Source organism: Apus apus, chromosome 4, assembly GCF_020740795.1.
Source record: "Apus apus isolate bApuApu2 chromosome 4, bApuApu2.pri.cur, whole genome shotgun sequence".
In the NCBI taxonomy this organism is placed as follows: domain Eukaryota; kingdom Metazoa; phylum Chordata; class Aves; order Apodiformes; family Apodidae; genus Apus; species Apus apus.
This window is the reverse complement of record NC_067285.1, coordinates 109,681,411-109,708,133: the sequence shown is the minus strand read 5'-3', so window position 1 is coordinate 109,708,133 and position 26,723 is coordinate 109,681,411. Positions and strand designations below refer to the sequence as shown.

The following is a 26,723-nucleotide window of genomic DNA, read 5'->3' as shown; positions in this document are numbered from 1 at the left end:
CTGTGGCTCCACAGTATTAGTTATGGTCTATCATGCTGATAATGAGTTTCTTAATAAGTCCCTTAGTACTCATTGACAGTGACTCATGCTTCCGAACTAGGATCTCCTTGGGAATCTCAGAGTAATGGATGAAATGCCGTATCCTGATGAAGATTTCTTATTTTCCTTATTTGTGTGTTTAAAGAAAATAACAGTTCAGTAAATAACAGAAAAGAAAGTTTTAAGGAATGAAATACTTAGTCATAAGAAATTCTGAGGAGGTGAGGTTAGATTTAACTGTCAGGGAAGACAAAAGTGAAACATGAGCTCTGATCTCAGTGGTAATTGCTTTCTGCTTTACAGGAGCATAGATATTCTGGAGTACTCATTAGTTGTAAAGGAGTTCACATACAGCCTCAGCTTTTCTTTGAACACCAAATTCAGTCTCCTGATCTAGAGAGAATGATTGATTCTGTGTTTAGCAGTAAACTAGTTCTGGAAAAAAAAAAAACAACAAACAAACAAACAAAAACAACAAACAAAAAACAAAACCAAAACAGAAATGAAGTAGAACTTTACCTACAATGCTGCTGTTTCGAAAGTACCACAAATCTACAAAACTTGCCTTTTAACCAGTGACTGTCTGTTCAAGAGTGCTTCTCCCTGTATCCTCTTCTCTACAGTTTGGATGAAAACTGATCTGTCAACTGATTGAGCTTTAAAACGTTTTGCTTAATGAAGTGGAAGAAGTGTCACACACTGAACTATTTTTTAACTGAACTATGAACTATTTTGAGAGTAGTGATACACAGATCTGATGTGAGTGCCTGAAAGTTTTCTGCCTTCATTATAACTTAGAAAAATAAAATTCTGGGATATGAAACCATAAAATAGGATGCTAGAATATAATGCACTGTACTTACACGGTGTTTCTGTTTCCATTTGTGATCCCTGTGTGTTCTGGTGAAGTTGTTGTTAAATGGTAGCTAACCTTCAATTCAACTATTTTAGGTATTTGGAAATAAGATGATAATCCCTTCCTTGGATGGGGACCTTTTCCAGTGGGATCGGGATCGAGAGAGCATGGAAGCAGTTCCTTTCACAGTAGAATCTCTTCTCGAGTCATCCTACAAATTTGGTGAGGATGTTGTTTTAGTTGGAGGAAAGTCTTTGACCACCTATGGGCTGAGCTCATACTCAGGGAAGGTAAGAGCCTGGAAAGTTGCTTTTGGATGTGTTTCAAGCATCGTGTTGCAGATAGGTTGCTCTTGAGATGTAAAGTGCAGTACAGCTCAAATGACCAACTGAAAATACAAAAGAGCAGAATCTGAGCTTCTTGGGCAGCAAATGCAGGGACTGGAGCAAGGGGGAAAGGGATGGCCTATTTCTACCAAGCTGGGAGAGAAGTTCAGTAGACTTTGCTGTTCAGCTTACTGCATATCAAAGAAGGCTTTAGGTTACACACTTCTGTACAACTGTTTTCAGATTTTTCACAACTAATAAGAGATTAACTGGTTGAAAACAAGAAAAGCATTCAATATATATGCAAAAGTAAAAAGAACAATGTGTGTGTGTATATATATGTTCAATATATGCAAAAATCTAAGACTTGTATGTGCTGTCCATGAGTTTCCTATCTCTTAGATGTTCTTACATTTTAAAGTCCTGTGCAATAGTTAAGTTAGAAACTACTTGTTATCTGACTAGTTGAGAGGTATTTTTGTCTGAAATCCATTGGTTAAAATCGGTATGTTTTGAAAAAAACAGAAGACAGAACACAAAGTTACTGAAATAGTTTTGATTTCCTCGTTGATAGCAGAGGGAGTTGTGCACCAACAGACTGCTCTTCCCCCAGTTCTCAGGAAATGAAAATTTTGGTTTCTGCTTCAATTCTGGGCTTATGCTTCCAGTAGCTAATGTGCCTCGTACAGGAAATGGTGCTTAACTCTTCTTTGTGAAGAGCTCAGGCAGTCTGTTGTCTTTGGCAGCATGATGTCAATTCAGACTTCATGAAAGTGTGGTCAACTCCCTTTTCAAAATCCAGTTGCCCATATAATTCAAATTCTGTTTGAGATTGGGACTGTTGCAAAATCTGTGTGACTGTGAGAGTTGACTAGGGTGGTCTTTCCCCTTTAAAAGCTGACATAGGGGGAAGGCTCTTTGCTAGTTTATATAAATCAGCAGTTCTTAATTTGAAGCTGATAGTTATGCTGAGACAAATACAGAAGGGAAGAGGAATTACTCTGTGGGTCTTGCAGGAATGTTCCTTCAGTGCCCCTAGAAATAGTGGGAAAAGGGAAAATGAAGACATCTTTCTGTTAGAAGCAGAAATAAGTGCAAAATCTACTCAAGGTAGTCAAAATAGCCCAAACTGTAGACTTGATAGTATCTGTTGAAGATTCTACTGCTGAACAGCCCTTCTCTTAAATCGGGCTTTTCAACACACCCCTCAGGTTGAGCATCTAAAACCACAGAGCTCCAAGTCGCCTGCGAGCCAAAAATGTCTTGTAAGGTTTGTTAGCTTTGAATATTGCTGTCGATTACATTGGTTTGTCTTGGAAGTTCTTCAGAACCGGGAAGCAGGTGTGAGTCCCTTGCCCTTGTCCCTTAGGTGAAGTACATCTGCTCAGCCATGGGCTGTCGCCGGTGGGATGACGATGAAACGGAGCAGGAAGAGACGCTTCTATTGCAGCGGACCCAGAAAACTGTCCGTGCTGTAGGACCACGCAGTGGCAATGAAAAGTAAGTGTCAGGGTTGTTCAGAAGGAAGTCGGCAGAGATAAGTTCTTAATACATAATGTTTTAAAGATTTGACCTTCTTTTTACTTGCATTGGACTTGGAATTGCACAGGGGAGTTTAGATTGTTAACCGAAGGAATGTATTGGACTCTTGGCTATGATCTAACCCCTTTGCTCTTCAGTGCGTTTGAAAAAGGACTTGAACTTCAGTTTTATGGATGATTAGACAGAAAATACATGTACACATTTTAGTCCCTCTAAATCAAAAGAAAATTACTTTCCTCATCCTTGCATACCTCCAGTTTGTCACTGCTCTACTGCACATGGCAATGCCACCAGTGTTTGTTCCAACTGTTGATTTTGTATGAAAGGAGACAGTTAAAAAGTTGTCTTATGACCTACTGATTCACTTTTAAGTTCTCCACCTACTCATGGTAACTCACTTTTTTAATACTTGATGTCTTTAGCTTTCTTTTAAGTTGATACTTTAAAATGTCTTCAGTCTTAATTTTTTAAAATCCCATCCATAAATCTACTTTCTTCCTTTCATGATGTAGGTGACTTGTTCTTCACAACCTGTAGAAACTGATTCAGTTTGTGATTTTCCTAATGCTGTCATATTGAAGTTTTAATACATGAAGGTTTGTCTAAAATACAGATGTATTATTCTAAAAAAACCCTGAAAACCACTTCATAAAATGCACTTTTAAAAGGCTGGTAGCCATACATAGATACAATAACTGCCCGCCAGTTCACTGGAGAACTAGTCATTCCCTGTTCCCCTGCTCCCTCTTCTGTTTGCAGCAGGATTTGACAGGTTGTGCATCTGTAGCGTATCAGAGAGAACCTAATTAGAACTCCAATAGATTAGCAGATCAGATTTCTGGAAGAGAAGTCTTGGGTTCTGTGGTTCTTGAAGACTCTTACTGGTAGGGACAGGTATCTCATAAAGCTGTGCTTTTGCTTTTGTACATCTCTCTCAAAAGCACAGTTTGACCTCTTACGCACCAGAATCCTTCTGTCTTTGTCATCAGAAACAAAGATGCTTTCCTGGTGACCTGGGTGGCTGCTATGGAGTTTACAGGATAGATCTGGGGTTTTAATCCAAAGAAAGAAAAACTTTTAATAAATCAACTGAATAAATAAAACATGCCAAACTTTTACCATAAAGGTCTAAATTCTTTCAGGAGACAGTTTGGGTTCCTGGTGGTTGCCAGACTGATCCTAAGAAACTTTAGGTACCAACGTACTGCTCAAGAAATATTTTCCCCCTTCTTGTTGTTCAAGGCACAAACTTGCCATCCTGTCCCATCTGTAGCTTCTCTACAGCACTGGGCTATGTCATGGGTGACAGAGCACTGGAACAGGCTGCCCAGAGAGGTTGTGGAGTCTCCTTCTCTGGAGACATTCAAAACCCACCTGGATGCGTTCCTGTGTGATGTGCTCTAGATGACCCTGCTCTGGCAGGGGTGTTGGACTAGATGATCTTTTGTGATCCCTTCCAACCCCTAGGATTCTATGATTCTATGATTCTATGGCTAAAAAAAAATAATAATCTGTCTTTCTAGTTCTGAAAATAATTATCAGCTTCTTCCCTAATGTGTTAGATTACAAAAATTAAGATAAACTAAGCATTTAATGCCACTGGCCCTGCTTTACCAACTGTTTTCTCAACTGGCTCATCATGTTGGACAAGATATCTCAGGTTTTTTAGTTTGTGTTCTGTATTGGCACTCCCCCTCCTGGTATGGTTGTGTTCACCTAACAGTCTGAGAGTTTACTGTGAAAATACGGGCCAAACATGGAGGATCTGGAACTTCATTGGAATATAGACGTTTTTTCTACCAAGTTTTTCTCTTTTTCTCAAAGGTGGAATTTCAGTGTTGGTCACTTTGAGCTGCGCTACGTCCCAGATATTGAAACCAGAGCGGGATATATTGAGAGCAACTTTAAACCAAATATGAACAAAGAAGAAACAAAAATAATTTCAGATGTGGATGAGCAGGAAGCTATGATGAAAGATACAGTGATAAAGGTCTCAGTAGCTGACTGGAAGGTGATGGCTTTTAACAGGAGAGGAGGACATCTGGAGTGGGAATACCAGGTAGGGGAAAAAGAATATTAAATGTTACAAAGGCAGAAGTTTTGCAGCATCATCGATCATGTCTTTCCTGTTGGGTTTTGGGTACTATCTTTGTAAAGAAGCCCACGTCTGCTTGTAATGTTTTAATTGAAGTTCTGACTATAAACTGCTCCATCTGTTACAAAAACTAAACCAAGGAAAATAAGCATATTTTTAGCCTTATTCTTACGTAGTATCTAGTTAATACAACATTAATTTTCTAGTTATCTCTCTCTCCTTCAGTTTTGCACTCCAATTGCTTCTGCATGGCTGCTTAAGGATGGCAAAGTAATTCCAATTAGTCTGTTTGATGACACAAGTTATACTGCTAACAATGAAGTATTGGAAGATGAAGAAGATCTTGTGGAAGCTGCCAGAGGGGCCACAGAATCCAGTGTCTATTTGGGTGAGATACCCACTGCAGCATTACTCTTTTCTTTGAGATCATAGGAAGTCAGATCTTTCTGTACCTGTAGATTACACCTAAGAGGAGCTGTAACATGTCCAGTCTGATATTCTGCATAATGAAGGCTGTGAAATTTAGCCTATGTTGTTTTATAAAGCCCCAAAATTGAGGCTTCACTAATAAGTATATCCCAGAAAGGCACCTTGATTTGATTTAAAGACTTCCAAAAGGCAGAGAGATGTGTTCTCATCTCTTCCTAGCCTGCTCTGGTCACCTTTGCTGTTGTCATTCAAATTCAGTTCTGTGTACTCATCTTAGAGATTCTGGTAGTTAAAGAAGGGACAGTGTCCTTTGACTGTGACAGAATGAATATCTACGACTGTTTAGCCTAAACAGTGATAGGTAAAAGACTTCTTTTTTTTCCTTTTCCAAAACCTACACATTTCAAAACCATAAATCTTTCCCACTTTGATTCTGAAATGTTCACTGCTTTGTAGTTTCAGTACCTTGGAGATGCTTGAAGTTTTGAAGCTTTTAAAGACAGGTTTATAGCAACAAGGAAGTCTTGCTCAGTAGGCCGAGCCATACCTCCCTCCAGCCTGCTAATTTGTCACATTCATTTTTTTCCTCTACACTGATTACAATAACTGACCATGAAGAAATTTCAGTTCAGATTATACGTTACAAAGTTGTTGTTTGTTTGTTTGTTTTGCCAGCTGTCAGAATTAATTTGATGTGCTTTGCGACAATTTGAAGTAGAGTGGCCCCAGGTCCTTCTTCCTCTCAGCTGTCTTGTCTCTGGGAGGTGAACGTGCTTTGATTTTCTAAGACTTTTTGCCTTAGCCCCTTTCTCTGAAGTCTTTACACCTTGTAGCTTTCCTGTTAGGGTTACACAAATGAAGAATAACACTACCAAGAAGCCAGTTTCTTCCAGCCTTCCTGGTGATTGCTGTTGAGGAATAATCTGCACCAGCATTGAGTAGGAAATTTGAAAGAAGTCCTACCTATGCAAAGCCCAAGCTACTTGATAGTTCTTAAAAACTGTTGGCAGTTCTGTGTAGCACCAGCCCCTCAACAATGAAAATATGTCCTGATTTCTTGCTTTTCTAGAAGAGAGGGAAAATACTACTTCAATTTATCCAGCCTAGCAATCAGAGTCGGTATCTCAATTTCTTAGAATGTGAAGAAGTATTTTCAAAAACATTTTTAACCACAAATCTTTACCTGGGCAGTTTTATGCTGGGTGTGAAGAGAACTAAATCTTAAGACTAATAGTTCTCTGGTTTATTACTTAGGTATGTATAGGGGCCAGTTGTATCTTCAGTCATCAGTCAGAATTTCTGAGAAATTCCCAACCAACCCAAAGGCTCTGGAATCCAGGAACGATAATGCAATTATTCCTCTTCCCAAAATCAAATGGAAGCCTTTAATCCGTAAGTAAGAGTTTCATTTACTGTCTTAGCTCTGAGAAGACAGGCAATCTTTCTGATTTCTAGTATTTCCAGCTTGTTTAATGTTTCTAGCCATAAGCCAGTTCAGGAATTCTGCTTTATTAATGGTTTAATTTTTTTTTCTAATAAATAGAAAAAAAAATTAAAAAGGTTTTTTTTTCTAATTAAATGTTTTATATCTGCTTTCTTTTACTATGGGTTTGATATACTTTTTCAATAATGAAATGTTGGGTCTTCTAAATAAAATTTGTCAACAAAAAGAGAAAGAAGCTTTTCTGCAGTGATGTGATTCTAAGTGAATTGACTTGTCCAGAAAGAATATTTTGGCAAGGAGGAGATGTGTTAAGTAACTCTTACTTTACAATACCCTTGTTAATGTTTCCTTGCATTAATTTTGGTTTTCATACTCTGATCCAAGAGACATTTTTTAAGATTATGCAATTAGGGTTCTTACTAAATTAATAGAACATAATTTTTTTATAACAGTTCAGCTCAGAAAATTCTTTTCTGTGCTTAGATTCTCCTTCCAGGACACCAGTGCTGGTGGGGTCTGATGAGTTTGACAAGTGTCTCAGCAATGACAAGTATTCTCATGAAGAGTACAGTAATGGAGCACTCTCAGTTCTGCAGTATCCTTATGGTAGGTGGAGGTTTCAAATTTTGAAATGTTTCAGATAGCCTGGTTTACCCATTTGTTGCCTGTGAAGTCAGGAAATGGCCATTTGTTTGATCTTAAATATGGGTGTTTCTTTAACGTTTAATGAACTAGGAAGTTATTGCCCAAATTAAGATTTCCAGATTGGGATGTATGTTTAATTAGTGCCACACTAAGCACTTGGGAGGGCCAGAAATGGTTAGTGCAGAGGTGTTGTGTTTACTGCCATTGCCAGTGATACTTGGTCTGAGTGGAAAAGCTTGTGAATTACTTTCTTCAGAATTTGGTGACAGTGCTAGAGCCTCATCCTGGTGGTGTAAAGTTTTCCTCTGGAAGATGCTTTGGTTTAAAGCTATCAGTGGTCAGGCCTTCTGATGGGGTGAACTTTGATGGGAGTCCTAGTGGTTGTGGAGTCCACAACGTTGATTAACTCAATTTGCTTATGTGCAATTTAAAATCATGGAGCATGCAAACAGAAATACCCTCTGTCTGCTGAGGAAACCTGTTAACAAGAAGAAAAAATTACTTTGTAATCACTTAAAGTAAATCTGTGCCCTCTTTGTGTCTTTTATGCACAGATAATGGTTATTACTTACCTTATTACAAGAGAGAGAGAAGCAAACGGAGCAACCAGATCACTGTTAGATTTTTTGATGATACAAATTACAAGAATATTCGCAAAAAAGATCCTGTTCTTCTGCTTCACTGGTGGAAAGAAATTGTTGGAACCATTCTCTTCTGCATTGTGGCCACAACTTTTATCGTACGCAAACTTTTCCATCCTCATCCTTACAGCAGAGTAAGTATTTTTTGCTGAATCCTAAACACAGAAGGTGTTATTCTAGCCTTTTATTTCAGTTTTGAGTCTGCAACAAGTAGTATTAATAAGTTAATAACTAATGAGATAACAAAATCAAAAGCCTCTGTGATGAAGATAGGCTGAGAGAGTTGGGGCTGTTCAGCCTGGAGAAGAGAAAGCTCCAGGGAGACCTTAGAGCACCTTCCAGTGCCTGAAGGAGCTACAGGAAAGCTGGGGAGGGGGTTTTCATCAGAGAAGATAGTGATAGGACAAGGGGTAATGGTTTTAAACTGAGAGAGGGGAGATTTAGGTTAGACATCAGGAAGAAATTCTTCACCATCAGGGTAGGAAGGTGCTGGAATAGGTTGCCCAGGGAGATTGTGAAAGCCCCCTCCCTGGAGGTGTTCAAGGCCAGGTTGGATGAGGCTTGTGCAGCCAGGTCTGGTGGGAGGTGTCCCTGCTTATAGCAGGGGGGTTGGAATCTGATGATCTTTGAGGTCTCTTCCAACCTTCACCATTCTGTTATTCTGTGATTGTTTAATCTGTCTGTGAAGGCTGCCAGCTGCCACATACAGTTTGCTTGCAAGCAGATTACACTGCTTCAAGAATATCTGACGTCTTTGGAGATACTTACACTTAAATGATTTCATGCCATATCTAGAGGTACAAAGTCTGAAGTACTTAAGGAGCTGAATTTTGTCTGTTCTTGTTTTGGTAACCCATGTTAGCTGCGGAAGGAATCTGAAACACAGTGTCAGACTGATAGTAAATACGAGCCCACTTGTGGGGATGTTAAAGACAGCAGCTGGAGTGATGTCAAGAACTCTGGATACGTGTCAAGGTGAGCTCAGTTCAACACAACATGTACAGGGTTTTGAACCATTACAGGGTTTTTAGCCAGCCTCCAATTCTATCTGCAGGAAAGAGGTGTTCTCTTGTTCTTACCCACCCTGGTCTTAGTCCTCTGACATGGTGAAATAATTGGTAACTGACAAAGAACCCTATCACCCCATTACTGATAGAAGATTGCAGTTATGATTAGTCTAAGCAATCCTGGAGAGTCTACAGGATACCTGTGACCAGGAACGATGCTATCACACTTCCTGCTGATACATGAAATGAAAGATTGATTCTTGAAGGTCTAATCAGTGTTTACTCTCTGTTTCTGTGTTTATGGTTTAAAGCAGAGAAAGGCAATTGCAAATGGAAACAGATTCTGCAGAATAAGCAGACTATATTTGGAACAAACCTTTGTTCCTTTTATTAAGGCTTTGGTTGAGGCAGAAGGGTGTATAGGGGCATGCCGTGATACTCTGGAGAAAATGTGACTGTTTCCTGTACATTTGTAATTCACTGCAAGTAAAAGCTGTAATATTTAAAATTAAGAATAATAAGAAAGGTAGAGAGATTTAGGAGCGGTGATGTTTATGAAGGGATAATCAGAAGGACTAGTTACAGAAACAGTGTTTTGGGGTGGGGCTAAAGGCAAATAATAATTCAGAAAATACTTAGCTGTCACCACGTGGTTTGGGTTTAGAAACTTAGGCTACATACTCATGGTCTATGATCCAGCAAGCATGGAACCTGATATTCTGAAAAACCTCTTTAGTTTGTCACATGTGTGCATAAGGGATACTGCTGGCTGATGGCAGAGACTGAATAAATGCATCATCACCAACTGCCTGTTTCATAAATAGGTAACCATCTGATTGCCTCAGTGGGTGTGCAGGGAAAAAAGATTAAGATATGCTTCAAGTCATCCAGCATGTTTTGCCTGGACAGAAATATTCCACTCTTAGTCATAAGTTGCTTTAATTTTCTATCTATACTAATGTGTTTTTCTCCTCTTTCCTCCCCCCATTCTCCGTCCCTTCCTCACACCCTTCTCCCAGATATCTGACAGATTTTGAACCCATTCAGTGTCTGGGTCGTGGAGGCTTTGGAGTAGTTTTTGAAGCCAGAAATAAAGTGGATGATTGCAACTATGCTATCAAAAGGATCCGTTTACCTAACAGGTAATGAATGAGTTTGTTGGGATGCAGAGCAAGTCATGAATGAGTGGTGGGATCCTGTCCTGCACTGAACCATCTGTTCCTGGACTGATTGCCCAGATAGGACATTAGGATGAATGACACACTTTTTAATGGGGGGCTGACTCAAGTTTTGGCATCAAGATTTTGGCATGTGTAATCACAGCAGAAGGGGTGACCTGCTTGGCTAAAATAGTTGCATAGCAGGACCCTCATGAGGATGCTGAGGCTACCTGGGAACTCCTTTGATTTCCTTTGATGAATAGAGGCTTTGATAACAGGACCAGTTACTTGTAGTGCTGTTAATGTGCTTCTCTCCTTCCTCTCCTTACCTTTCCTACTCCCTCTTCTCTTTCTTTTCTCTCTCCCTCATCAGCTTTTCTGACTCCATTTGTCCATCTGTTTCATTTTCTGGTCCCACAACCCCTACCTTTTCTTTCAGTCATAGGTGGTCAAGCCAGGCTGCTGAATTACCCTACACAGAGCTTGCAGCAGTTCCTTTTAGTGGGAGATGGGAGACACTGCTTCTGGAAATCAAGTTAGAACAGCAACAGGCAGGCCAGTAGAGGGAGGGGGTAAAGCAATGAAACCTAGAATTACTATTCTTTTTGAATGTGTTAAATAAGTGTGACTATTTAAGATTAAAGGTGTTGGTCAGAAATTTAAGGCAGCCTAAATTATTTTTTTCCAAGCATATTCAGACCTATTAAATAAAACCACCTGACTTTATTTGATCCATTTGTGGTCTTAAGAAGGGAGATAATTTACTTCCATAAGATAGCAGGCTACCTGCTTTCCTGTCCATAGAATGGAGATGGTCTTTATGCAGTCTCCTTGTGTTATGCCAATTAAAAAAGAAATACTAAGATATTACTGTCTGTCTTGTTTTGTGTCAGTGTCTTCTATATCCCTGTAGAATATTGCTGGATAAAGGTCTTTTTTTCTATCCTTGTGAACAGTGGAGAGCAAGATGAGCCTTTTCTTCTCAGTTGTGCTGTAGTTATTTGAAAAGGGATGACTAGATACTTAGCCATATGAGTACATGCTGCTCCCCCACACTTCTAACCTAAAGGAGTTACCCTGGGGAATTTTAAGACATATCTGTCTTGTGGTGTGAAGAGCAATACTACTGGCCTGGTTTATACTGGGCTAGGTTGATTAAATCCCTTTGCAGAAATGTTGGTACTACTCTGTTGCTTTGTGTGACCATGTCTCTGTCGTTCTCCTCACCCCAAACCCTAGGGAGCTGGCTCGTGAGAAGGTGATGAGGGAAGTCAAGGCTTTGGCCAAACTCGAGCACCCGGGAATTGTGCGGTATTTCAACGCCTGGCTGGAAGCTCCACCTGAGAGGTGGCAGGAGAAGATGGATGAGCAGTGGTTAAAAGATGAAAGGTAACTTGTGGGGTTTTTTTAACAATCCAGTTGGAGGTGATACATCAACAGAACTGGAGAACTGATATATGATCCAGGAAGATGTAGAGATACTATGTAGGAAAGAGATGGTTATTAACTTAACCTGTCGACTTTTCAGTTGAACAAGGTACAACTATAACACACTTGTGCATGGAGTCTTTTGATTTTTGGGTCCTCTGTTGTGTTGAGGTCCTTCTTTCAGCTTAGGAAACAACTTTTAGTTCTTAAGTAAGTTCTGCAGTTGAATCTTTGGATGGTTGGAAGATGGAAACATGGCTACTGTAATTCAGTTTTAAACTTTGGTGTCTCTGTTCTCTTTGTCTATTTCCACTGGTTTCTTCCTATTTGTTGTCTTGCTTTAGATGGATCTGATTCAGTGCTCCAGTGCTTCGATGAATTTATTTCAGCAGAAATAAGTGAGGGGTAATCAGAGTGATGATTTATAAAGCTTGGTAGGAGTAGGTTAAAAATGGAAAATTAGATAAAGGAGTTAGAGGACGTTAAGAGAGAGGAAAAAGTGGGTGTATGTTAGCTTTTAAAGAATGAGGCCTAATGCAAGATATTTAGTGGTCTCATAATAACATCTTAGCATGCTTAACAATTTTTAGAATGTAGCGACCTTTATATTTCAGGCAGCAAATTAACATTTCACAGCTGTAATGCTTCCAAGGCACTTTAAATAGTCATTGCAATGCATGTTCTAAAAGACTGAATTTTTTCAAGCTGAAGATCAGCCTGATTGCACATTGGGAATCCAGGCAGTAGAGCTTGCTAAGTTTTCCTTTATCAGCACTCTTGTCTCAGTAAGAACACATTATCCACAGGAAGAACATATGCTAAATCCTTGTTGTTGGTGCTTCCCACACCTGGGTAGTCATTTACTGTTGTGGTATGACACTGTTCTCAGAGGTAGCAGTTGTTAAAACCTGGGCTTCTGAAGATGCACTTCTAGTGGAATGAAGTTCTGTGGGGTTGATCTCTCTCAATTTTCTTTTTCCAGCATTGATTGGCCACTCAGTTCTCCCAGTCCGATGGACGTCCCCTCCTTTAAGATCAGAACAGAACCATTTTGTACAAAGGAGCACATTGAAGTTATTGCCACCTCATCGGAGAGGGTCAGGTCTGTGGGAATACCCTGTAGTCAGTTTGATTCATCTGGAAGCCAGTTTGCTCCTCTGGAATTTTCTGCCACAGACAACAGGGACTTACACCAGTCAGAAGATCTGCTATTAAACCTTCAGGACAGTGTCCTTACAGGCTGTGACATGGAAGACAGCACTGACAACAATAACAAGCTGGGTCACTCCTTGGAAATTTGTTCTTCAGCTGCTCCTGTTGTACACCTTAGGGAAGGGACTTCCTCTTCTATTGTGTTTGAGGATTCTGGTTGTGGAAATGCTTCTAGTAGAGAAGATAAAGTTGATGTTTCACATAATGAGAGTCTTTCTGAGGATAAGGCAAAAAGTACAAATGAATCTGATAAGAAATCTGCTTCAGGAAGTCCCCTCTCTGTTTCTCCACCAAGGCCAACAAGTTTAAGCCTGGACCTTTCTAAAAATATTGCAGAAAAAGTCAAGCCCACCTCTCCAAAGGTTTATCTTTACATTCAGATGCAGCTCTGCCGGAAAGAGAACCTTAAAGACTGGATGAGCAGAAGATGCACGATAGAGGAGAGAGAAAGGACAGAGTGTCTGCAGATATTTCTGCAGATAGCTGAAGCAGTTGACTTTCTGCATAGCAAAGGATTAATGCACAGGGATCTCAAGGTTTGTATTCATAGGTTACTTCAGACGATGTGTTGGGGGTTATTTATTGGCATGATCTCACTGAATGCCTGGACTTTCCAAATTCCAGTTGTAAGTGTCCTATAGGCAGATGTTTTCTGGTTTAGTGTTGTGAATTACCTGTGCCCAAAGTATCACACCAAAGCCTCTCTGGTGCTTTAAGATTCCTGAAACACAAGGACTAACTAAGTGTCATAGCAGGTTAGCTGTCCCTCAACTGCTTTACAAGCTTGAGCATCAGCAATTCTGAATTTGACTGCTCTTAACACAGCACAGTTCCAAGTTCTGCTTTAAACTGACAGATCATGACTCTGTGGGTACAGGTAAAGCTTTTATGTATGTAGGAGTGATATGGCACTGGAGACAAATCCTGTAGAATAGTTGACTCTTATCAGTGCCCTCAGCATGGGTGTTGCAAAAGCTGAGTTAACATCTGTGCAGTAATCTGGAGGTGCAGTGCTCCAGGAAATAAACATTAATCATCCATTATTGCAGTTAAACTCTTTATTACAGCAAGACTTCTTGTACCTGGCACAGAGTAATTACATTTGTTTTATAGCATTTGTAATTCAGGTTCATTATACAAGGTTGTTACTTTCTGAGCTGTGTGACAAAAACAAAGCTATTTTGGATCCTGTTCTGCCATCTTAAGTGAAACAGATAAGTGGCAGTTTATTCTTGGACTCAATGATCTTAAAAGTCTTTTCCAACCTAAATGATTCCATCATTCTAATTCTGGTATTTTCCTTCTTCTTTACTGTAGTAATACTGCCTAAGAGCTGTGGTGTTACTCCTGATTAGAGTAAATAAAAATTAAATATGACTGCTCTAGGATTGAAGTGTAAACTGTCCTGGAGTTGAATCCTGAGTCAATGTCAGCTATCACAATGCACCTTTCTGATGTGCTAATAGTAATTTTACTGTCTGATAACATCCAGATGTTTAAAACTGGGAAAGGTGGATTTTTACCTCTGGCATTTAATGTAACTGAAGTCAGAAGTAACTTTTTGTGCCTTTTTTTCCATTTTGGTTCTGATCCAATGTTAGTGCCTAATCTTGCTGGGACTTTTGGCACCAGAAGTGTCTGTGTGTGTTACCAAATTCCAGAATTCAGTTAAAGAGCCCAGCTGAAATTAGTCTTACCAGCACAAGCTGTGAGAAGGGATTGCTTTTGCCAAACAGTGGAGAGGCAGTTACTATTTCTCTTTGCTTTTTTTGAAGAGGCTTTAAGCTTACCTCAGTGGAGTAAATACTGAAATGATTGTAACAGTTGTAGCTTCTCAGATGGTAATACTTTGATATCAGTAGAAACAAAGATAAAAATACCAGCTGATCTTTGGCAGTAAAAGGGGATTCAAATTCAGTAACATTGAAAAGCTTTTGCAAAGTTAGAAAAACTCACAAACCTGTCCAAGTATTTTCTTTCCTCACCACCATTAAGCAATTATCTTGAAGCAGTTATCTGATAAATCTTTAATGCTTGAGAAACTGACCAGAAAAGTAATTAAATCCCTATCTAATACATTGCTAGACATGTTAATTAATAACCTTTCTTAGCAATACTGTCACTCTGCAGTCTTTACTGAGATCACTGTTCAGTAAAGCTTATGTAGATCTTCACTTAAAGCTGCAGGTCTTAATCAGCAGTTGTGCAGCATTTTGTTGGAATATCTTAAAAGTTCAATATTGGCAGCAATTTGAACAAGAGATTTTATTTTGTTTACTTGATATCAACAACTTGGAAAGTCTATCCCTGAACAAACATATTCCTGCTTCAGAAAACATCCCATCTGAGTATAGATGTTATTCTGGGATCCTGGAAATCTGTTTGTCTGTTATTGCAGAATCACAGAATGTTTGGAGTTGGAAGGAACCTTGAAGATCATCAAGTTCCAGCTCCCCTGCATGGGCAGAGACACCTCCCACTAGAGCACTGTGTTAATTTGGCCAAGACAGCAACCATTAAATATATATATATATATATATATATATTTAATACAGTTTTCAGAAACTCCTAGGAACCTACCTCACCTAATTCTGTAATTTGCCCAAGAGATTGTTTATGCAACTCCAAAGTTCATGCCAGCGCTAATAAGCAAATAAGCTGCAGGTTGTTATTTTCAAATAACCTGCAATGTTGCTTTGTCTTTGCAAGAGGCAGAGCTAGCTGATAGCAGAGGCCAGTTCTTACTCTCACTGGCACTGCCAAAAACTCATTCAGTTATGTGAAAATTAATATCAAAAAGACCTTTTAAGTTTTTAAACTAACAGATGCATTAAAGGCTCCTACTAATCAGAGATAACCTAATGACAAGATGGCAGGAATTTAGGTAAGCAAGTGCATAGGTCACAGTTCAAATTCTTTTGAAGAAGATAAAGTACAGAAACAGGAGTTTCTGTCAGGTGCATTTACTGTTATTCCCAGGGTAAGGCATCAGTCATGCTTGACAGCTCAAGACAAGTAATGAGTTTCAAAGAACTGCAATAACAGGGTTAGGTACATTTTGCAGCATTAATTGAATTAAACAGTAGTCTTCCAGATGTCTGAGCAGCTTATTCATATCTCTGGAAAAAACCCTGGAATTCTTACTCTGAAGAATCTGGAGAGAAATTTCCTTGTACAAGTGGCAAAATAACTAAACTAGAGAGTGGTTGTATTCTTCTGATTTAAATCAAAATTGTGTGCATCTGCCTTAGATTTCCTGAATGTGGCCTTGATGGGTTATTTTTGCTGGCAGTTTGCAATAGCAGAGAGTCCATTCTTCTTAATTTGTAGAAATAATATGCCAGCCACTCAGTCTGCTTTCAGCCAGAGAAGTACACGAAATAAAACTTTGTGTTAAGAGTTCTTGTCCATGAAGCAAGACAGATCTTGTTGATTTCTTGTGTGTTTGTTGGAGGAGAAGGGAAGGGAGATCAAGACACAAATCCCTAATGGAGGCTTTTGTGCCTTGGGCATTAAAATTCTGATAGAAAGGTTTTTGACCATGTGGGTGTGGAATCAAGAGGGTGGGTGCTGTATAAATGCTTCAGAGAGAGCCTGGAGATGCTGTAGGTGCACAGGCTAGTTTTTGTGCACTAAATGAGCTGTGATTCTGAAGGGCATGACATTCATTACAGGAAAATGTAGTGGGAGATAAGACCTGGCTCAGAAGGCAGTTTTAGAGGCAGGATGTGGGCACTGTAGAACTAACAAGTTCTATCTATTTCTGTAATGCTTATCTCAGAGTTGTCTGTCACTTAACAAAAACAAGAAGCCTTTTTTCCATCGTGCTTCTTTCTAGCACAGAGTGAGTTTGTCTTTAAAGGAGGAAGTGAGGTGGACTTTGAAATAGGTCAGCTTTGTAGTCCTTTAATCTTGGGGAAAAAATGTTCTCTGTACCTGCCTCCTCATGTTCCAGGGATTGTGTCAACAAAGCACAGAACATGTTCTAGCCTTGAAGGTCTGTCCAGGAGCTCTGAGAAGAGCTTGCCCAGCACCACCTGGCTCTTTACCACAGCTCACCTCCTTTCCCTGTACAAATTCCTGCTGCTTCTCCGCTTTGGATCAGTCTTCTCTTCCTCCAGAACTGTGTGTCTGTCTCTATTTGTAACTGAGGTGGAGCAGTCATGTTTCAAAGAAATAATCATTAATTTGAGGTGTGCTATTCTGTCAGCCAGAAGGCAAATCTTGTGGAAAAAACATCTGAGATACGTACAATTAGCAAGGGGGCATCACAGTTCCACTCTCTTCTATCAGTAGTTAAGTCAAGGATGGTGGTTGTGTGGCAAACAAGCTAGAGGAAAGTTAAGTCTGATCATCACTGTTGCTGCTTTTGTGAAGGGCAAAATTCTTGGTCTTCTATCAAAAATAAACTTTTAATTCTGTTAGCAGGCAGCTCTTCCCACAGGTAAATTGCACAGTACCAACCCAAAGCAGACCTTGTTCCCAGACTTCCAGAGTATCCATAATTTAACACGACATGCTACGTGCTAGTTAATAATATGGCAAACAAGTTTAGCACTCAGAGGTTAGAATAAAAAAAGACTAGAAGTCAGAACTCCAACATCTGGTGTGAATTTGCCATGTGATGGAGAGCCGGATAACTTATCTCTTGCTGGTGTTCCCCACAGCTGTTGACTCTCATGTGTGTTACTCAGCAGACCTATGTAGTGCTAGTAAACCTCAACTGGGTTACAAGACTGAGCAGTCTGAGTGTCAGGAAGGGAAACTGTTGAATGCAGGAGGAGTTCCTTTTTCAGGAACAGCTAAGACTCTTAGCTGGTTGTTCTAACCTGATGTTTAACGAGCATTTTGAGCCCTGACAACATGGCTTATCTCAATTAGAACGAAGTGTTGCATCTGCTGAAACTCAGAGACTTAACTTATTTTTTTTTCTTTCCACCTGTTTGTCTTCTTAGCCCTCCAATATATTTTTCACAATGGATGACATAGTAAAGGTTGGGGATTTTGGACTGGTAACAGCTATGGACCAAGATGAGGAGGAGGAATCAGTACTTACCCCAATGCCAGCTTATGCCAGGCACACAGGACAAGTAGGGACCAAGCTCTACATGAGCCCAGAACAGGTTTGTGCTCTCTGCTCTAAAGCTGTATCTGGCAGTGCCTGGAAGACACCTGACTTCCCTGGAGCTTAAAGACCAGGCACTCTTTCTGGTAAATTGTTGCAAACAAGTTACTTAAATTCGAGTTTTGAGCTAAGTTGAATTCCAAAATTAATATTTGAATGTATATTTATAGAAAAAAGTGGCTAATGATTCATACTTGGATGCATTCATTCATCTTGCTTTATATGTAATAGATAACTGTATAATCAAGTTCATTGAGCAAGGACCCACTACTCTGTATGAGATTTAAGTAAGTTGAAATCTTTTCCTTTGCAGTTGGGTCTGCAAAGAGGAACTCATGATGAGGACCTTGTTCACCCATTCTCATTTGATGAAGTTTGCCAATGTGCCTGTTCTGTAGCTTTCAGCACTGCACAGAGCTAATCACTGCCATGGTGACTTGAAAGGGGGTTGTTAATGTTGTACATAATACATAGGGTGAGCAGCTTGATTGACCTAACCCTGATTTTGAATTTTCAGATCTGTGGGAACACGTATTCGCACAAAGTGGATATCTTTTCTTTGGGACTGATTCTCTTTGAGCTGCTTTACCCTTTCAGCACACAGATGGAGAGAGTCAGGGTATGTATGTTATTTGATTCTCCTCAGTTTGATCATTTGTTTAAAATAGCTACTCGCTTGGTGAAACATTTGCAAGAGGCTCTTCTCAGTTTTGAAAAAGCCTTGCAATTAGGAGCACAACTTCTTTATCAGCCTTGTACAGACACCATGAATCACTGAAAATAAATTGCAGTCTTCCCAATGTGTGCAGTTGAATTGAAACCTTGATTTCTTTACAGACTCCTCTGTTGTCAAGCCAAGTAAGTGAAACTACTGAACTAGAATATCCAAGAACTCAAGCAACAAATAGAGCTTGTGACTTGAAGCCTACCAGCTTGGTTTTCATTCAAGAATGGAAACCATGATGTGCATTTTTATAATTTCTTCCTTTGTCTGCAACTGTGGTGCTTTTTCACCCAAAGCACTTAGTGAAAAATTGCTGTTCCTTTTCCTGTAGTAAGTTCTAGCTGTGAGTCTCAGCCCCAAGCAGGGTCTTCCCTGTAGCTGATGACATTCATTGCATCCAGAGTGAATTTGGGAGGTTTGATAGTGCATTACAACTCTTCCTTGCTGTCAAAGTGCATGTGAGATCCATCCTGCTCAGGAACAAGTTCATAGAGAACAGGAGAGAAGTTTTTCCTCTTGTGCATGGTGACCAGTGACCTATGCAGGAAAGAAAGAGTCATTATAATTTGTATTTATCATTTATATGTGCTCAAAGAATTAACTTCTCAAGTGGAAATGGACTGGTTTTAGCAGAAGTGTGAGAAACAGCTTGAATCACACCATGAACACAGCCTGACCAAGTGCTCTGCCTATGGTGGTGTTGCATTCTCTTGCTTAAGATGCTCTGGGTTTTTTTGGTACAAAAGAGTGTAGTTTAGAGGAGGAATGGCAGTGCTTAATTTGAACCCCTTGCACTGATACCAGTTTCATTTTTCCTAAATAAAATCAGTTTTACTGAGACACACACCCAATAAAGAGCTATCCTGCATTCGCAAGATCTCCTGCAGCAGAGATGACAAACTCTGCCCTTCCAGTTTCTGTCCTGAGTACAGAAGCAAGAAGCAAAGCAAGTAATCAGAGTGAATCCTAAACTGCATTTCATTCTGATGCTTTACTTCTTAGGGGGGTAAAACCAGTGCTCTAACTTCCCATCACTTTCACTGTCATTCCACTCTTTTTTAAAAAATCCAGAAGAAACCCCCACCCCTTTCTGGGCCAAGTTCTGGGGTGTAGCTACTTGAGTAGTTGTTTCTGAGCTGTTACACTGAATTTTTCGTTGGCATCAGCAAAGCATTAGCACTACTTGCTGAAGCAAAACATGTTCTGCCTGACCAAGCAGCCCAGCAAATTCTAAGAATCTGTGACAAAGGGCTGGAAAAATCCCCAGAGGTGGAGCATGAGACCTGCCTCTGTCTCAAGCTGTTAGCAGTTAGTCTGGCAGTGCAATTTATTTCTAAATTAGATGTTTGAAAACAGATCACTAAATGCAGACTGAATTGGTAGAGAAAGAACAATTACATAAAACATCTTATTGTCCTGAAACTCAGTTCTCTTGAACAGGAATTTGACTTGCCCATCACTCTTAATGTCAGTGTTCAGTGGAATAATAATTAATTGAATTTAGTTTTAATTGTAGAATTCTTAACTTTGTGCTCAAAATTTTGCAAAAGGAAATCCTTCAGAAAAGAAATTAAGTGCTAGATATTGTCCTTCAGCACTAAAAACATGTTTAAGGGGTCATGGGTTGCTGGCAATTACAGAACTTAAATACATAAGGTAGCCTGGTAACCTGCTGCAAGTAATTGTGTGGCTGGGCATGGGAAAATTAGTGTCACTAGATGGAGCCAATGTGCTTGTTATGGAGGAAACACCGATGAAGACCAGGTTCCTTGTGAGGACACAGAAATAAACAACCTAACTGCCATAAATCTGGTCATTACTCCATAAACATTGAATGAAGACTAGTGCTTACTTAAGAGCCAGTCATTTCATGTGTCTTCAAACTGGGATAGGTGATCTTGTGGATTATGGGTTGGTGCATGGATTCGTTGACTTTGTTGAGCCAAAGTGAGAAAGTCTGAAGTTTGTGTATCTGGCTGAGATCAGAGTTCTTGTAACATGACCCGAGAGCAGGCTTTTTACCTAGGGAAGCAGCAACTTGCCCATTTAAGTATGTTTGGATTTTTAACCACTAAAGCAAAACTTTGTTTAATGTTTGGGTTTTTTTGCCATCAGGCTGATTTTTTTACATAGTTGGTATATTTTTAAAAAGCATAAATAATAGAGTAATGCTCATGAAGAACTGTGTTTGGGAAAAGTTATGTGTTTTTCTTAATATTTTTGCAGACCTTAAGTGATGTTAGAAATTTGAAGTTTCCACCGTTGTTCACTCAGAAATATACACAAGAGGTAAGTATGTCTGATACTATTAATTGTAGCTTTTTCTTTAGTCATTGTAGTTTTTTTCTTTGCTTTCCAGTTGCTTTGCAGGCAAAAATAGAGGGGGGAAAAAAAAAGCTTTTGTGCTATTAAGATGCACGTTTTGATCCCTGTACTTTTCAACTTTTCAGAGCTGAAACATTACAATGATGTGAATGATGATGCTTTTGTCACACCAGTTACCTCCAGTAACTGTACAATATTACCTGGCTTCCCTTTGTCACTTGCTGTCATTCACTTCACATACATCCTGACATGATTTCTCTCAACAAATATGTATTCACAAAGTCCAGAGCCCTAGACAGGTAAAGGGGAGACTGTAGGTAGCACCACTGCTGCATGGGATCTCATTCCTGGAACTGGATCTCCTAAATAGGAATCCATATCAGGAAATTGTGCTGTGTTCTTGTTAGTCAGGTCTTTAAAGTGATACAGTTGCAGATAAAGGAGAGGTGTTGTACTAAGTATCTCCAGTAAAAAGCTGAGCACTTTCAGGTGTTGATGGTAGCTTCAGACCAGCACCTAAGTGAGACCAGGCTTTCTTGCATTACAGCTGCAGACTGCCCAGGGGAATGTCATATGCTGTGCTCAGCTGGAGCAGGACACTAATTCTCATTACATTTGAGACAAATATTCAAACTACCTGTATATTGAAAGGAAAACCTCTAGTTTACTGTGAAAAATTATTGCTTGGCTTAAAAGATGATGACTAAGACCTGAAGCTAAGAATTACTCACTTTTAATAAGCTTTTAAATTCTTTTGATTGCAAATTAATGGAAAGGCTTGGGTCAGATTGGATTTGCCAAATTGACTGTAGTCCTTAACAGTAAAGACAGTTTAACAGATGCACAGTGATACATTTCCAAATATTTAATGCAATTTTAGCACTGTGCCAAAGCACCAATACCCAAATCACTCAGAAGACAACTGGGGACATTTTCCACTTGTTCATACAGCCATAATTCAAGTCAGAGCTTGAAATAAGAGAGAATTTATGGCTTGCTTCATGTGCCACATGTCATGTTTTCTTCTAGTACACCATGGTGAAGGACATGCTCTCTCCAAGTCCCACTGAAAGACCAGAGGCTGCAGCAATCATAGAAAATCCTGTCTTTGAAGACCTGGAACTCCCACCAAAACCAGTGCTTAGGCAGAGGTCACGGACAATGAGCTTATCAGGAAATAAGCACTCAAGACAACCAAGCAAATAATTATCCTCAGGATCACTTCTTCCACACGGCAGGTTTTACAGGGATTGTTCAGCAGAAGGATCCTATGATGCAGAATGTTTATCTTGGAAATGGTTTACTTCAGCTTTTTTTGCCATGTTTAATGTGTAAGACGTGTTGGACAGATTTTGGTTTGACTTGGCAGCCAAGGAAAGCCAGTAACCACACGTGTCATATTCCATTTTCCTTACCTTCAACTCTCCTATGTGGATGGGTACAGCTACTGTGCTTACCAGTGGTGTGCTCAGTTATCCTTTTTTTTTGGGGGGTTGTTGGGTTTCTTTGAAGCTTGTAAATGTCAGCTCCCTGGGTAATAGAGAGATCTGTAAGATGTAAATAGAATTAAAATACTGTATTTTTATAGAGCAAATTACAGTCTCTAAGCCTAGTGAGTGTCTATCCAGATCACTTGCTCTTTGGTGAAATGAAGATGATTTTGAAATGAACTATGACTCCATTTTTGTCCCTGGTTGGGTAAACTGGGAATATGCACTATTTTTAAAGCAAAAAAAAGGACCACAGTTGTACATACTGTCACTGTCCATAGGCAGTCATTAGAGGAAATCTTTTCATACTTCTGCACTATAGTAGATCTTAGGGAATGCATTTTATACAGATCAACCTGTAGAGAAGGAAAAGGAGCTTTTTTTGCCATTAAAAAAGGGGGGTTTTATAGGTGGTGGTTGGAAGAGCCATAGTAAAAATTATGTATGAACATGTTGTGATTCTGAAAATGTAAATCTAATGAAGTCATACGTGTCGTATGTAATCCTGTAGATTTGTACTTTTAAAAAAGAAGATCAACTGGTAGGCATTTGTGTAATCTGCTAATTTAACTGCCTAATGCCATGCTTTTATTTCTCTCTGTAAATATGTTAATTTTTATTTATAAAATACAGAATCAATCCATTTGGGTTGGTGGTGTACAGAATGCACTCGCTGTCATTGTCGGGTACATGAATTATATTGTGACTTCTTTCAAGTCTAAACGATTTAATAAACTTTTTTTTATTTATAAAAAAAAAGAACAATCAAGTAGTGGTTGTTGCTGTTTGCAACCTGCATCAGCGTGTGCTGCAGGGGGCAGCCGTGGGCAGCTAGAGCAGGGAGATGGGCGCTTCATTTCTGGAGCTTCCTTTGCTCTCCTGTCTCATACTTCCTTTAATGCATGTGCTGGTGCAAAGATGATGAAGGTGCTGCTTGGAAGTGAGATATTATTTGAAGAAAGAAGGAACCAAGCTCTTCTAAACTGAAGGGATTATGGAGGCAATCTCTCAACTGTTAACAGAGAGGGAAGGAGGAGGAATAATTCTTACACTGTTAGAGCTGGTTTTGCATAAATACATTTTCTTGGTTTACAGGCTTAAATTTTTGAAGTTGTAGTCTCTGAAATCAGTTTCTTAAAAAGATGCTGGATTCGAATCCTGGGAATCACTGTGGTGTGACTCTACAGCTAGTGATTAAACCAGCTGCCACTCTGCAGCCTTATGATAAGGCAAAAGTGGATACTACAAAGATTGTCTTCCTTCTGCTCTTGGATGACTCCACTAGATACTGGCTTGTCCAGTAATGCTACAGTGAACATTGGTCAAGACCAGAACTTAATTGAGTTTAGGTGGGTTAAAACAGAAGATACTTAATTGTTTTCACTTCCTTTGGATCTCCCTGGTAGAAGCAGCTATGAATGCACAGTTAAATGGTCACATTTGAAGCCTCTCCAGCTTCCCTGCTGGGTCAGTGATTACAGATCAAGCACAGGAAATGAACAATAAGGTGTTTTTAACTTGCTCTATAGTGTGAGATGCATGCATATAAAAATATAGCTCAGTAGCTGCTTATTTCAAGAGTGCTGCAGATTTGAAGTATCAAAAATGGTGTGTGTGTTCATTCTGGGTGTGTTTGTATATTCTGGGATGCTACACTTGTCCTCAAAGGCACACACACACCCTGCCCTGTGTTGGTGAATGCCCAGCCACAAAAGCCTGTGACCACACTCAACTCTCAACTGCCTCTGCCAGTGAGTCCCTGCTTCCCTAAGTAGAGAGGTTTTCTGTGACCTCAGGTCCTGCCTGCAGTTGCTTGTCTCATTTCCCTGCCTCTGACAGCTCCACTTGGCCCACCAATGGGGGTAAAGGATGCTTGTCTGTGCTGTGAAACATCCACCTGGGCTTCAACACCCCCACCAGCTCCAGGAGTGTTTTTCCAGCTCTTCAGAACCAGGCTACCCAGATGGATGCACCTCTCATGTTGACTTCCTCATTTAAGTCAGGTTTTAATTACACTAGACGTCCTGCTGGATGATGTTCTTCAGTCAACTCTGACCAAATGGTCAACCATGACTGAAACACCAAAGGCCTTTTGTCTAATGCACATTTGCTCTGTGCTCATATCCTGGAAGGGAAAGCAATGAAGGGTGGCATTTCCTTATCCCATTTATTAAACAAGAATTGGATGTCAGGATCAAGAATCCTGCCATGTCCACCTTTGTGCCCTCTTAGACCTAGATGCTTCCCCCAGATAAGGGCAGGATTATGTAGTTATTGTCCTTACCACTTCCATGAAGAGTCATTTGACTAGAACTAGTGTTGCAACCCCAGTTCAGGGCTGTTTCTTCTACCAGGCTTTTGAGAGAGAACTTCTGACTCTTGTACCTGTGTCTTCAGCAGCTGAGCTGCTCCAGGCAGTAGCTACTACCTACATCTCTCAGGACAGTCCTGTGCTGCCTTTGAGCTGGATGATCAGGAAGACTAGAGTTGTACTAAACTGCTCCCATTTTTTAAATTTATTATTAACAATTAACATTCTTCACCCCTCCAAGTGCCTCAGTCCAGTAGTTTTAGCACTAAATGTTACCCTGGCTGTCATTCTGCTGCTTCCCCAGCTGCAGGAGCTTTGCCTGTCCCAGGTGGGTGATGGAGCACTCAGAAATAGCTGCTTCAGAAACCATCTTTGAAGTGTTTCACAGCCATAGAAGATCAGTCTAAGAGCAGACTCTGAGTGTGGTGACTCTCCCATGTAAACAAGCGTGAGATCCCACCAGAACCATTCCCAGGGAAGCAATAGCTGGTGTCTGAGCAGTCACCAGTCCTCGTGTGGTCCTGGGGGCTCAGCTCCTGCTTTTACTCACTGTTGGATGCTGCAGAGATGTTCAGGAGTAGTCCTGCCTTTCCAGGGTCATCCTTCAGTGGGGTAATCCACAGCCCTCCTGCAGGGAGCTGGTGCTGTTTTATGCTGTTTGAAGTCCAGACAAGCACGTGGGAGGGGCAAAAATAATAATTCCCATTTATCATCAGTATTTTTTTATGGCTCTGTGGTCCAGCAGTACTCTGTTGTATCAGGGCATAGACATCACAGTGCAAAACAAGTAGTAATTCCTTTTCACATCCCCTCTTTGGCTGGCCTTGGTCACCTGTACCCCCCTTTGAACTCCCTGGGCACTTGGTGTCCCTCAGAGTTACAGAGAAGTGTTCCAGCACTTGTCTCACTTGTTTCCTGGGGTCTGCCACATAGGATATTCCCTGCCAGAATTAATAAGGAAACTCACGGGTAATTCAGAAAAAGCCACTGAAACAAGATTTTACCAGCAGTAGCCACAGCGTCCATGCACATGGAATATTTCTCCTACCCATTCCTGGCTGCTGCTGAGCTTGCTCTGGTGTTAAACACCAAGTCTGGGACTGGAAAGCTCTGAACCTCTTGCTATTTCAGAAGCAAGTGAGTTGAACCCTGAGCAAAGAGCACAAGCTGCTGGACCATGTCCTGCCTTTGTGAAGAAGTGACCTCTCTTCTGGGGTCACATCCCTCTTGCCAGCTTCCATCACAGTATCATTCTGGTTGGAAAAGACCTTCAAGATCATCAAGTCCCACTGCTACCCTGTCCCATGGCATCACATCTGTCTTCTTGTATGTCTCTGGGAATGGTGGCTCTACCACCTCCTTGGACAGCCTGGATCACCAAGTCCAGCTCCCACCCCAGAACAGGACAACCCCGAAGTTCACACCATGTCCCTGAGGGCATTGTTCAAATGTTTCTTGAATATCGTCAGGCTCGGTGCCATTCCTGCTTCCCTGGGGAGCCTATTCCAGTGCTCCACCACCCTCTGGGTGAAGAATCACTTCCTAATATCCAACCTAAACCCTCCCCTGCACATCTTCCTACCATTCCCTTGGGTCCTATCATTGGTCACCAGAGAGAAGAGGTCAGTGCCCACTTCTCCTCCTTCCCTAATGAGGAAGCAGCAGCTGCCATGAGGTCTCCCCCTCAGTCTCCTCTTCTCCAGGCTGAGCAGACCAAGTGTCTTCAGCCACTGCTCATACAGCTTCCCCTCTAAACCCCTCACCAACCTCCTGGCCCTCCTCTGGACACTCTCCAGTAGCTTTATATCCTTTTTGTATTGTGGCTTCCCAAATTGCACACAGTGAAGTGGGACAATCACCTCCCTCAGCTGGCTGGCCATGCCATGCTTGATTCACCCCAGGACTCGGTTGGCCCTCCTGGCTG

General features: G+C 40.5%; 1 protein-coding gene across 2 annotated transcripts in view; it reads left to right on the top strand.

Moving 5' to 3' along the window:
- The window catches only part of EIF2AK3 (eukaryotic translation initiation factor 2 alpha kinase 3), a 44,944-nt gene extending 21,694 nt beyond the window's left edge, over positions 1–23,250 (top strand). Inside the window, exons 3-17 of one of the 2 annotated variants that reach the window (XM_051619531.1) lie at positions 991–1,185; positions 2,591–2,721; positions 4,588–4,822; positions 5,084–5,246; positions 6,542–6,679; positions 7,215–7,337; positions 7,931–8,151; positions 8,880–8,992; positions 10,044–10,166; positions 11,424–11,573; positions 12,595–13,360; positions 17,780–17,947; positions 18,467–18,568; positions 20,900–20,962; positions 22,028–23,250. In XM_051619531.1, coding sequence (XP_051475491.1) covers positions 991–1,185; positions 2,591–2,721; positions 4,588–4,822; positions 5,084–5,246; positions 6,542–6,679; positions 7,215–7,337; positions 7,931–8,151; positions 8,880–8,992; positions 10,044–10,166; positions 11,424–11,573; positions 12,595–13,360; positions 17,780–17,947; positions 18,467–18,568; positions 20,900–20,962; positions 22,028–22,204 — 2,868 coding nt within the window. In that variant the 3' untranslated portion in view covers positions 22,205–23,250. The other variant, XM_051619532.1, reaches the window with a different exon arrangement.
- The last annotated feature ends 3,473 nt before the right edge of the window (positions 23,251–26,723 follow it).